Genomic DNA, 14,354 nt, shown 5'->3' on the forward strand with positions numbered 1-14,354 from the left:
CTAAGTATAGAAATCGACCCAATCGTCGCGTGAAACCCATTTCCAAATAACAGCCGTTCGTGTCGAGTGGCCACTGTTTCCATAAGGGCTAATTTCCTATAGCACGAAAAGCAAGTTAGTTTTCTCTGGCTTCAGACAGCTCATTTAAAGCATTTATTTTGCGTTGATGCCGATGGCAAAGTGGAGGATTATTTGAAAGATGTTTGCTGCTAGCTATGCACGTACTGTATAGTAAATTACTTTGCTTTTGTGTTCGTTTTTGCTATATTAAAGCCTGATAGAGCAACGAATTTGAACGTGCGTATCTTCCGAATCCCGCCTGGCAAAATCTCTTATGAACAGACACCAGTATACTGGTGGCACTCTAAAGCACTTTCTTACATCCTTTAACCCTTGAACTACCAACGGGGGGTACTTTGAACCCACCACAGTATGTTTTTTGTAATTACTCTTCTAATTGTATCCTTAAAATTGTAAAACAAAAAATGTCACTGGTTAACATGTTTAGCTAAAGCATATACCGTACGGTGGTGCGAATTGAACGTTAGTATGTTTCATAAATTCACTATTTTAAGTTGGTGGTGTAACGGATGAACGATACACATATAATCTTTAAATAGCCCCCACTACCCACAGTCCTCGAGAACAGACGTCACCCCACTTCCCCCTTTAGAATACAAGAATTTTAAAAGGAGAGAGAAAGGAGAATTCCACTCCCCCACGGCTGAGAATAATGACGACGTGAAGAGTGAGGTTCAATACTGGAAAAGGCTTATACTGTATGCAAAAATATCACTATTAAGATAATCAGGAATTTGTCTACAACTACTTGAAAATGGAAAAAGTTTTCTAACAAAATGGAAAATTTTATTATAACAAATCCGAAACGTGTTATATAAATAGTAATATAGAAAACATTCAACAATTTTAACAAGTAATAATATCATTAATAGAAATCGCCGTTAGCAAGTAACATTTTTCCCAAAAGGATTTTTTTTTTTTCCAAGTAACAAAATTTCTGAAGTAAATACTATAACCAATCGTAAATCCAAAATATAGAATTTAGAAACCTATATAACAATATCATTAAAATGTATGGAACTCGAAGTTACTGCAAAGTGGCTTTCTTTGGAATGAAAATGTGGGAGGAAAAGATTCCTTAAATATGGGTCAAAATACATGAGTTACGAGCATCAGCTCATCTGTAACTCTATAGATTCCTCTTTTTTTTTCTTTCCTTTTCAAAGCGGACCAAAGACATAAATCATTCATTTGAAGTCTCCACTAGCCTTAATATTTTCCGTAATTTCAATATATTAAACTTCCTGACTGGCGACTTTTCTTTAGTTTTATCAAGGAAAAACAAGAATCAACATGTTTTAACTCAAGGCTTAATTCTGCCTACACAAAACCAGTAACATGAACTATTCAATTAACTATTTTACTTTCTTACTTTTCCTTTCGCAATGTTTTAGAAATAAGTGCTTCCAAAATATATTGAATAATAATAATGTCTTCTAAATAATAACCATAGTCAGGAATTGTTATAGATTTCAAAAGAAATTAACTAAACTATACGATTATACGGAAAGAATATTAATTTTAACGACCCATTTTCATTCAGAGGACCTATCACTCTTACCTCATTTTATACACTGCAAAGCGCTTCAGGCTTAAAGCCAGAACCTCGGCTGCAACGTGACGTCATCCCGATCGACGACTCGCGCAAATCCAACCGAAGGTTAAGCAGTGCTTCCAACTCCAAGAGAAAGAACCAACTTAACAGTAAACTGGAGTTTCATCTCACAAAAGTTTTCCTTTACAACGTTTCATTTTATTATGAAACTTGGGTGGGTTACATAATATCCGAGGGTCGGTCAAAAAAAAAAATTCCTAACCATAACAAATCCCAAGTTGAATAATAAAATAATTTCAATACATTACCAAATCTTCCATAAATATTCAAATGCTAACGCCTTCTTTACAAACTTCTACAGTAATTTTCCAATTCCTTACACAACATACACAAAGGATGATGATGAGGTATTTACAAAATGAAAAGGGTTGACCTCTCACTTTCTCGGACGAGGCATTCCTGCAGGAATAAAAAAAATATACAACACACAAAATTTGTTCGAACGAACATCCTAAAATATATAAATAAGTACAATATTAATAATTTACTTAACCTCAATTCTCAAATCAAATCTTTTTTTTTTCCTGTGTTACCTTATGGGTTAGGTTGATTAACTTGTCTTGGTGGAAAATATTTCTTACAAAAACGAACATGGCGTTTTATATGAACATATGGTCTTTCAATATTTTCTAGCCAAACTGTATTTGGTGTAGGTTTAGAAATAAGGCGATATGGGCCTTCCCACTGAGGGGCGATTTTTGGATTGAAATGTTTCTCTGCTGAAATTTTCATGAACCTTTTAACCAATACTAAATCATCAATATTTAAATTAACAGGACTATGTTTTTGACTATATACCTTCGCACTATGTTTCCAAGCGCGTTCAATGTTATTATTTATATTGACTAATTTTTGCTCTTTATCCTGGTCATCGTCTAAAAGATCTAAATCCATCAACCATTTAACATCTAATGGATGGTAAAATTTCCGTCCCATATAAAGTTCACATGGACTGGTCCCAGTAGTTTCATTCATACTTATGTTAATAGTAAAAGCAATTTTAGATAGTAATTGGGCCCAATTCTGTTGAGACTTATCAACATAAATACGAATTAAATTTTTAACCGATCTCACCGTGCGTTCGGCTCTGTTCGATTGTGGGTTATATGGGGAGAATTTTACACTCTGTATACCATAGCTATACAAGAATTTCAAGAAGTAATCACTCACGAAATAAGAAGCGCCATCACTTAGGACTTTACCAGGAAAGCCGTATCGAAGAAATAATTCCTGTAACTTATTACAGATGATTTTTGAGGTTAGTCGTCTTAAAGGTTCTAAAAAGACAAAACGACTATAGGCGTCAGTGACAATTAAAATATATTCAAATCCAGAACTACTAGGCAATTTCCCTGCAATATCAATAAACCAAGTATAATTTGGGTGCATTACCTTTTTTGTAAAATATTGACCCATAGGTTTTCGATTAGAATCTTTACAGGTTTGGCACAAATGACAAGATTGTATAAAATTCTTAATGTCAGGATATAAAGTAGGCCAGGTATATTTTTCAGCAACCTTAGCAATGGTTTTTCGATATCCCATATGCCCACCATGAATTATTGGACAATGAGAATACTCAATGATCGACTGAATTAAAGAATTAGGTATTACAATTCTAAATCCATTATTCCCTTTACCTTTAGTCTTTTTAAACAAGATCTTATTTCTTAATACATACGGAGGAACTTCTTCCTTTTGCTCTAACCTATTGATAATCTCTCTTAATTCAGGATCCTTCCTCTGGTGATCTGTAAGAGGCACATTAAACACAGGATTTTGCCAAAAATTAATGAAAGACAAATTTACTGTTTTATTATGATCTTTTATGACTTCCATTGTATTTTCATCTTTTGTATAGAATTCTAGATGGTTTCCAACCCTTGAAAGGAAATCGGCTATACTATTTATTTTTGATCTTACATGGACTATACGAAATTTAAACCTCGAGATTTTCTCTAACATGGTTCCATATCTCCTTTGTCTTTTATGGTTATTAAGTAACCAAGTTAAACTCTTACTATCAGTATATACTACAAAGGGATTTGCCAAATAATACTCGAATTTTTCCAAAGATAAGGAAAGAGCCTTAAGTTCTAACTCGTATATATTTTTACTCCAGTCAGATTGTGGAATTGCCCGACTAAACATAGATACAGGTCTAAGATTCCCTTCCGAATCATATTGGCTGAGAACCCCAGAAAAATGACGCAAAGAGCTATCACAATGTATTACGAAGTTGGAATTCATATCTGGGACTTTTAAAATGACCTGACTACAAAAGGCATCCTTTAATTTTTGTAGGGCTTCATCATGAACTTTAGTCCATTTAAAAGGCTTTTTTACAGATCTTAATTCTTGAAGGGGAGCAATTAACTCTGAATACCCATAAATAAATTTAGAATAGAACGAGAAAAATGAACATATTCTGTTCACTCCTTTTCTATTCTTTGGTTTTGGTATCTCCTGGATAGCTTTAATTCTCTCAGGGTCTATTGACATGTTGCCATTTTCAAAACGAAACCCTAAATATTTAATACTAGTTTGAAATAGACAGGACTTCTTTTCTGAAATAGTAATTCCCCAATTTCTTAGTCGAGATAATACCTCCTCTAATAGAGCTTTATGACTCTCAATATCTTTGCTAAATAAAATTATGTCATCAAAATATATCTCTAAATTCTTACCAATTAACCCTTCAAAGACTTTTGACATCAAATTACTTAAAACAAAAGGTGATAATACTAATCCCATTGGTACCGATTTATATCGATAGATTTTGTTTTTTGTCACAAAAGCAGTAATATTTCTACTCTCTTCAGACAGAGGAATTTGATGAAAACAAGATTTACAATCAAGTTTTGAAAAGATATTGTTGTCCGAAATACTAGATATTACATTCTCCATGTTAGGAGAAGGATAGCTGTTTACCATCACCTTTTTGTTCACCTCTCCGTATGAAATTACAAGCCGCCTGCTTCCGTCTGAATTTGTTACTAGAAAGCAGGGTGACGTGTAGGGAGAATAATCTACTTCCTCTATAATATCGTCTTTTAAAAGCTGGGCAATAAAAGAATCTAATTCCTTTTGCTTATGCGTTGGAAGCTGATAAGGTTGCAATCGAATGGGAGTTTTATCGGCAAGTTCTATTTTGTAAGTGAAATTTTTTACTCTACCAATTTTGTTTCCAATAACATCAGAATATGAAGTTAACAAGTTATTAACATATTCCTGTAAATTAGAATCACATAGTAATAATTGATCAGGAACCGTATAATTACCTTGAGATTCCTCCGGTTTAGTCTCCGGTGGATGCAATATGGACTGATCAAAAACGAATTCCACTCCTGGGTCAAACGTGGTATTAACTCCGCTGTCTCTGGTTACTGATGTCGATGGAGTCAAACTCTGATTGAAATTACCAAAAGATCTAGGCTGAGGTGTAGCTTTCGGACAACCAAGGTCGCATAGCGGCTGCTTTCCACTCACCCCATTCCTAGAAGTATATGCAGAAGCGAGAGAAGTCTGGGCACACAAAAGTTCATCAGCTCGGATCATAGGAACCACTAACTTCCGAGCTTTTATATTATATAAATTACCAGCAATGTCTATTACGGAATTGTATTTTGTATGAAAGTCATTTCCAAGCAGAAGATCAAACTCATTAGAGTCCACGATGAAGAAAATTTCACTAAATTGGTGTCTTCCAATTTTAAAATATAGTCTTACTCTCATATCCACTGTTACTTGTACATTTCCTAAGCCAATCGTCTGAACGTTCACCTTTTCTGTTCTTATTTTACATTTTTTTCTAAGTTCATCATAAAGATGTCGAGCCAAATAAGAGTTCGTACTCCCAGTATCAATTAAGCACTTAAAACGCATGCCCGTAATGTAAACAGGAATCGCTAATAAATTTTCCAATTTACTACCATTTTGTTTTAAGTCTAAGTTATTTTGAGTTAAGTACTGAGATTCTAAATTATGATTATGAGAAAATTCCGCCTTATCAAAATTTTTATAGTTAGATGGTAAAGAATACATAGCTGGAGAAACTAAAGTTTTATGTAAATTTATTGGTTCACGAGATTGCAACACTACTTGCTGTTTTGTGTTTTTCGCTCCGATAAAGGAAGATGATTTACGGGGTGGTACCAAGTCCCGTACGCTACTACCTTGATTACGTAATCGATAATAATCTTTCCTATATCTATGCAAAGCGTCATAGTGTTCTGCAGCTAAATACAATTGATTTAAATCGATAGGCATACCTCTTTCAGCTAGAAATTGATGGGCAGAAGGCGTTACCATATTAGTAATTAAACTACAAATGGTGGCTTCATCAAAGGACATATCAAGTACGTGAATAATCGATAATTTATTATCTACGAACTCATATAATGAATGATCCTCCCGCATGGGAACGTAGAAAAATAATCGCATGAATTGTGTTCTACCAATAGTGGAAATAAATCGCACCACTAAATGTCTACAAACTGTTTGCCAAGGGGAAGCGTCCCCAATAAACGATTGTATAACTTCTTGCATTTCTCCTTTTGTACGAGAAAGACAAGCTACTAACACAAGATCTAAAGGCAAACCCTTACCTCTGACAATACTATCAAGTTTTAATAAAAACTGAAATGTAGACTCAGTATTGGTACCATCTATTATAGGTAGACTATTAATATCATGCAACAAAGATTTATAGATTCCTTCCGAAGCAAATTTCTCAAAATTTAAATTTAATGAAGCTGCCATATTAAATGGTCGATCTCTATATTTATTTTGAAAGCTCTGACTCCCTCCTGCTCTTAAATTAGGCGAGGAATTCGCAAACCGTGTACTGTGTCCCACATTACTTTGTGGATCCACGTTAAAATTTTGATTCTGAAATGGTCTACTTTGACCACCTAGAAAAGGTTCGTGAGGATTCACTTGAATATGGGCTGAAGGCCTTAAATGATCAAACATAGGATTACTAAATTCATAAGAATATCCAAGAAATTCATCCCCACTAGAACTTGAAGAATCCGAAAATCTATACTTTACATGCGTCTCCTTTGATTGTGCCATCCTTACAAGCACACCACAAAATATTAAGCTCAAAGAAACCAAAAGAATAATTACTACTATTTTTACAACCTTATCAATAATTATCTGCTTATTACACAATGACCTACTAAACCATAAATTTTGTAACCGACCCCGGCAACACTGTATTAAGTATTTTACATTAACATTCATATACAACATTTATATTACTCAACAAGAAAGGCATAGTATAATGAAAATATGTTATTTAATTTAGAGGTTAATTTGACCAAAGAAATACACATAAATTTTAGAATATAAAGGGGAACACTTTTGCTGGACCTCCCCGAACCGGACCTCGAAGCCAGCATAAATTTGCCTTTCCAGGGCAGTGTATAAAATTTATTTTTATTTAAAAATTATATATGTAACGGATGAACGATACACATATAATCTTTAAATAGCCCCCACTACCCACAGTCCTGCGAGAACGGACGTCACCCCACTTCCCCCTTTAGAATACAAGAATTTTAAAAGGAGAGAGAAAGGAGAATTCCACTCCCCCACGGCTGAGAATAATGACGACGTGAAGAGTGAGGTTCAATACTGGAAAAGGCTTATACTGTATGCAAAAATATCACTATTAAGATAATCAGGAATTTGTCTACAACTACTTGAAAATGGAAAAAGTTTTCTAACAAAATGGAAAATTTTATTATAACAAATCCGAAACGTGTTATATAAATAGTAATATAGAAAACATTCAACAATTTTAACAAGTAATAATATCATTAATAGAAATCGCCGTTAGCAAGTAACATTTTTCCCAAAAGGATTTTTTTTTTTCCAAGTAACAAAATTTCTGAAGTAAATACTATAACCAATCGTAAATCCAAAATATAGAATTTAGAAACCTATATAACAATATCATTAAAATGTATGGAACTCGAAGTTACTGCAAAGTGGCTTTCTTTGGAATGAAAATGTGGGAGGAAAAGATTCCTTAAATATGGGTCAAAATACATGAGTTACGAGCATCAGCTCATCTGTAACTCTATAGATTCCTCTTTTTTTTTCTTTCCTTTTCAAAGCGGACCAAAGACATAAATCATTCATTTGAAGTCTCCACTAGCCTTAATATTTTCCGTAATTTCAATATATTAAACTTCCTGACTGGCGACTTTTCTTTAGTTTTATCAAGGAAAAACAAGAATCAACATGTTTTAACTCAAGGCTTAATTCTGCCTACACAAAACCAGTAACATGAACTATTCAATTAACTATTTTACTTTCTTACTTTTCCTTTCGCAATGTTTTAGAAATAAGTGCTTCCAAAATATATTGAATAATAATAATGTCTTCTAAATAATAACCATAGTCAGGAATTGTTATAGATTTCAAAAGAAATTAACTAAACTATACGATTATACGGAAAGAATATTAATTTTAACGACCCATTTTCATTCAGAGGACCTATCACTCTTACCTCATTTTATACACTGCAAAGCGCTTCAGGCTTAAAGCCAGAACCTCGGCTGCAACGTGACGTCATCCCGATCGACGACTCGCGCAAATCCAACCGAAGGTTAAGCAGTGCTTCCAACTCCAAGAGAAAGAACCAACTTAACAGTAAACTGGAGTTTCATCTCACAAAAGTTTTCCTTTACAACGTTTCATTTTATTATGAAACTTGGGTGGGTTACAGTGGGCACAAAGCGTTCCCCCTCCCTCCCCCCGTTGGTAGATGTGACTACATTTAGAAATTTCATTCCTAGATGGCAGTATAATAAATAGTTGTATACCGCCTTTTCTTTAATTTGGCTGTTGATCTTTTTCTCCCGTGTATTGTTCACTTCAGACACTGTAGACTTTTGTGAGAGTTTCACGTTAATGTATCTCAAAATTTGCTATTCTAAGTTGGTTGACACAAAGTAACCTCCGTTGGTAGGAAATGTGGTAGAAATTAGGAAGTGTCACTTCTAAATAGCAGTATAACAAATAGTTGTTATCTTACTTTGTGTACTATTCACTTCAGTCTACGTAGATTTTTGTAACAGTTTCTAATTTGATTCTTTTGCGAAATATATTTAAACTTAACAGGTGGGAACAAAATGACTCCTTGCCCTTGATAGTCTGCGTTACAAAAAAAAATACCTAGGTAGTGCGAGATTTAAAACATTTTTGTTGATTTTTTTTTTAGCACAATTGGCATGATTCATGGAATGGGCCTCGCATAAACAGTAAAATCGTAACTAGTTTTAAAGTGGCAAATCACAATGCGTTTTCCCTGTTTTCTAAATAATAATAATAATAATAATAATAATAATAATAATAATAATAATAATAATAATAATAATAATAATAATAATAATAATAATAATAATTTAATAAAACTTCTAAAAAATAACAGAATATATTTCACTTCCCTGTAAGGAACTAATTACTTTGTCAACTGGTTGTGAAAATTTCTGGTCGAAAGAAGACAAGTACGTCTGAATAAACAGAAAACATAAAACGCCCTCGAACTCACTTTATTCCGTCCCTCTACAGTATCCAAGGTAGAACATCATTTGGATACACAATATTTACGCTACTACTGCAACAACAACAACAACAGCAAATAAACTCGTGAAGTGTCTACGCTTTACTAATTATAAGCTATTCATCTACACTTCTTGGGGAGACACTGGCAATTTTGCCGAGACAATAAAGTCTACGTATTTTGATGTTCCGGAAAAGAGAAAAACGTGTTATTTGTTTTACATTACTTTATTTCAGATACTTCTAAAATTATTACTCTCGTCTGTGAAGTAGTAAAAAGTGCATGTGGAAGGTAAAAACCTGAGGAAACGGAATGGAAGGAAAAATAATTAGACACTATTTATCAACGTTCCTACTCTTCTTCTTCTCGTCTTTTTTGACGTTGTACTTTGAAGATATGATGAAGCTGTTACTTTCCAGAGATTTCATTCATTAATCTACAGGTGAAACGTAACAGGTGGTAAAGAGAGTAAAATTTAATTAGCACTCTTTTTTTCTTTATTTTTACTCGTTTTCGCTACCGCTGAATTTCAGTGAAAAAGATGGTCAAATAGTACGAAAGAAAGATTAGTTTCTGTTACTACAATTATATTTGGTAATATTGTTATGCTATATTTTCCTTCGTCTCGGTTAAGTGATTAGCGTTTGTGCATAGCCGTAGCTACTAGGCATGCCCGTGTGAACTCCAATCAGACTTCATAAAGATCAACAAAAGATTACCCATTTCCCAATAGATGTGTTAAATTATTTTCTCTCTTTTTTTCTCCTAAAACTGTTACCTGTAATCCTTTAATTTATGTCAATAACATTTTATCTTACTTTTAATTCACTTAAAACCCAATAAAGTGAGTACTTGAAAATGTTGTAGTGAAAAGGTGGGTGAGCTTTAATTACCCTTGTGCACACTCATATGAAAAGGTGTACTTCAAATTACTTGTACTATTATGCACACTCATATGAAAAGGTCTGCTTTAAATTACTTGTACCTTCGTACACACAATATGAAAAAGCTCGGCTTTAAATTACTTGTACCTTTGTGCACACCCATATAAAAAGTTTTCGCTATTCTATGATTTGGCTTCATTTGCTACAGGCCCGGGTTAGATCTCTGGTCTCAGATAGATATAGTTACGATCAGTGGCTGCTCGTGCCCTACCTATGCGGATGTACAACACTCATTAATTTAGATCCATCTCTTCCTTCTCTGCACACACATACACGAACATATTGCAAGCATTAGCTCAAAAACTCCTCATACTTAGACAGAGTTAATGATTTGAGAAAGCTACGGGGTGGCTAGGGGCCTCAGCTCTACTCCAACCACTTTCAGTCCCTGAAACATTCATTTCTTTCTAGGTTAACTCAAGTTAGCCCCTCCAAAAACGTACCTCTGACTTCTTTAACTTATAGGGTGTAATCATGGGACGTAAGAACTCGAAAAATAATTTTATTTTGTTTTGCTTGTAACGTACTTACATTCTTTTACATTTTAATTATATATAGACGTTCATAGTTATTAATTAAATGGGCTAGAACAAACTCAAACAAACGAAATTCTTATTATACTAAATCGATTGTTGGATTTATTTAGAATTTTTACAGCGCCTTTAATTTTTGAGATATTGTTCTTTAAAAAGTTAAATTTTCACAATAATTATAAAAGTACTGATTTCTCATACCATGTTCATTACGACGTTTTTGTTTTTGTTTTTGTTTTCATGAAAGCTTATCCTCTCTGAATTACTAACAAAAGATATGTGTATGTTCATTCCGTATAAGGTTAATTATAGTACCATTCTTTTAGAATTTTGATATTCAGACCATTTTTTTCTTTATACTTCATGGAGTCACGGTGGCTCAGTGGTAGACTGCTTAATTCAATGGTAGAGCGTGGGGTCCCTGGTTCGGTCCCGGCCACGTAAGCTTGTAGTGGACCACATCGTGACCATGGATTTTCTCGGGATAGTCCCGTTTCCTCCCACTTTCTCATTCCACCAATTCTACCATCATCATTAACTTGCTTAAATCATCGTCTCCCTTAGCCTAAAGGGCATAATCGTGGAATGTTAAATAAAAATTTCCTTTATACTTAATGCATAGGTCAGCGTGGTAGGTGAAACAGCTTTCTTAGTTTGTGCCTAAGCTAGAGGTCTGCACGGGCTGGAACTTTTAGCCCGGGCCTGGCTCGTGAATTTATCATGTGAGGACCGACCCGAGTCCGAAATATGTTTTAGCATTTAGGCCCGAGCGCGTGTGATTAATCAAGTGAGTCACAAATAAGCCCGAATTACATAAACTTAATAAATAACACAAAATTGTATTTTTAATTACAGCAATTAGAGGTTTAACTCTGCAGTCGTGCTTTTAGAAGTTCTCCAGAAAGAACGGTCCCATACATATCTTTGCACAGTATATTTACAAAGGCCAGAAAAGACCCGTAAATGTAGTTGTATATTTAAAAATTAAAACCCGAGCCCGAAGTGATATATGCTTTGTAGGCCCGAGTCCGGCCCGCGTGCTCAGCCCAAACCCATGTAGACCTCTAGCCTAAGCACTGGGACAGAAAGTACCTACATATCCCTTCTTAAAGATGGACACTTCTTTGTTCGTTCAGTAGAGTGTAAACATACACTGGTGGGGTTGTTTCAAGTGAAATTTTCCTAAGCATGAAGTAAGCATCGAAAATGAAAAAATGAAATGAAATTACAACGAGATACTTTGTATCGTTTAATAATTACCTGTACCTTGGGCAGAAAGTGCTCATACTCAAGTACTATACTTGATATAATGTTAATTTAAAATAACAAAAGAAGAATGTTTTTAATATATGTAAAGAAATATACATTATTGTATAATTCGTTGCTATGTAGTTGTTTATAGATACCTAATCAACATGGATGTTTGCAAGACAGTTTGAGTGAAAATACGTTAAAAGAGTATCAACTAATAAACCATTTAATACCGATCATCGACTTGTAATTTCGATAGAAAAGGTGAGAATAATAGTGTATATAATTATTGAAGATATTTTTATGTGTAAACAATTATTACCACTCAAGATTTACTTATATCATTAGCCGAACCAGGTTGACGACTACCTTTGGTGAGTCGTTGTAAAATTTTTGGTTTACCTCACCCGGGAACTTTGTAAATTCTTATCCTGAAGTATAAAGTAAGGGTGAATTTACTTCTGTAATAAGGTTCATGACTACGAACTTTACTATACTTCGAAGTGGTAAAATAATCACAAGAAAAATGATGATCGGTGAGGCAATGGAGAAAGAAACTGGTGACAGTGGTAACGAAGAACAAAATACAGCTCCTGTTGTACCCGAAATGTTATTGTTAGAAGACAAAATCTTAATGGCTTTACAGAGACAAGAACAACGATTGGAACAAAGTTTAGCCCAGATGTCGGAAAATTTAAAGCAGACTTCCAGTAAACAGTATGAGGAATTAAAACAGACGATGGAGCGGAAATCCGAAGATTCCAGTAAACAGTACGAGGAATTAAGTAAACGATTGGAGCAGACATTCGAAGAAACGAAACAATCTATTATCCAGGCGGTGAGTGACATTACATCACAGTTCGATGAAAAGCTAAGAAGAGTATCTGAAGATTGCCAGGATAATTACAACCATACAATTCAAGAAGTCAACTGTGTAAAAAAGGATTTGGAAGTAATAGAATCTTCTATACGGCAACAAAAGATTCAGGTCACGGATAATTCTACCAAAATACGTGCGAATACTCAGTTGATATCTGTATTACAAGAGGAAATCAGGATGCTACAGATTAAGGACAACGCATACCACAACAACATGGTTAATGATCATTTGGAGTTCCCTTGTTCACAGGAGATGACCTCGCGTTCACCCGTAGCAGATCAACGTGGACCTCACATTATCTCATCATCAAGTAACCCATCCGATGAGGACATTATTTTGGAAGAAATTCATCCAAGGAATACAGATGGGCGTAAAAGAGATGGTGGAACTACACATCATGCAGTAGATAGGAATTGTTACTCAACACGAACACGGAATGGTGAAAGAAAGGTAAAGTTAAGTGTAAAGATGAGTGAAATACGTGCTATGAGTAAGTTCAGTGGTAAATGTAACGAAAATGCTACTTCTTTCCTAGAAAAATTTCAGGATGAGTGCAATATAATGTGTATAGATAAATCGCAATATATGAAACTAAACCCTCATTTATTACTCCCACCATGTTCTTTATGGTTTAAAGCAGTACGAGATCACGTCAATACATATGATGAATTTAAAGCTGCGCTGATTGCAAATTACGAAAATGACTTTTTGCTTGCAAACAGAGATGCCACGATTAGAAATCAACCTTTCAATCCTCGTTTGCACAAATCTGTTGTTGATTTTGTTGTAAATACATATAACGAATTAAAAGTCGTAAATCCGTTGCAATCGGAATCTAGAGTAATTGCATCAATTCGAAATTTGCTACCGTTTAAACTACAACAGATCCTGTTTTCTACCCAGTGTATGAGTTTTAATCATTTATTAATGCTTGTACAATGTTATGAAACTCAATACCACGCTCAGAATCATCAAGCGGGAGTAGGTAAAATTAAAAATAATTCAGATCACTTTGTACCTGTTCGTAATCTAAATATCCGTAATGCGAACGATACGGAACACAACCTAAATCGAGTGAATTTAAGCAATCCGAACGAGCAAAATAGGCAAAGATATGATAGGAATCCACCTAACCTAACCAATCGTGACAATAATTATGTCAGATCACTTAATCGAAGTAGACACAAAAACAGTCGAAATTCATGGCGAAATTCTAGAAATGCTATAAATCCTATGTATAGACATAATCGTAGTTCAAGAGATGTCACTTTGTATCAAAATCAAGATAATGACGCAATTCATGTACAAAATAACGCGGAACCTAATCACGATTGTGCAATACAATGTACTTTATTAGAATCATATGCAAGTACGAATGTAAACTGACTGCAGTTGATGAAGTAAGAGTTAAACCCATATCAGCTACTGATTCTTATGAATATGTTTGTGTAAAAATAGATTTATTTTCTTCCTT

At 34.2% G+C, this 14,354-nt stretch overlaps 2 protein-coding genes across 2 annotated transcripts in view; one reads left to right on the forward strand and one right to left on the reverse strand.

The window, feature by feature from the left end:
• Positions 1 to 14,354, forward strand: part of nrm (neuromusculin) — an 851,931-nt gene that overhangs the window by 678,086 nt on the left and 159,491 nt on the right. The window lies entirely within an intron of this gene.
• LOC145660634 (uncharacterized) lies at positions 703 to 6,870 on the reverse strand. The gene is made up of 2 exons (XM_081725917.1): positions 4,978 to 6,870; positions 703 to 2,095 (listed from the first exon to the last, which is right to left on the reverse strand). Exons 1-2 carry the CDS (start codon positions 6,770 to 6,772, stop codon positions 2,073 to 2,075), a joined length of 1,818 nt encoding a protein of 605 aa, XP_081582043.1. The 5' UTR covers positions 6,773 to 6,870; the 3' UTR covers positions 703 to 2,072.

The sequence above is a fragment of the Thermobia domestica genome, chromosome 9, assembly GCF_964235325.1.
Source record: "Thermobia domestica chromosome 9, izTheDome1.hap1.1, whole genome shotgun sequence".
NCBI lineage: Eukaryota > Metazoa > Arthropoda > Insecta > Zygentoma > Lepismatidae > Thermobia > Thermobia domestica.

Bases quoted from the DNA above. Each gene is read 5' to 3' on its own strand.
- LOC145660634 (XM_081725917.1), bottom strand. From the start codon at position 6,772: ATGGCACAATCAAAGGAGACGCATGTAAAGTATAGATTTTCGGATTCT. The intron at 2,096-4,977 runs GTAATTATACGG...TTATTCCTGCAG, and splicing joins TAAACCGGAGGAATCTCAAG to GAATGCCTCGTCCGAGAAAG.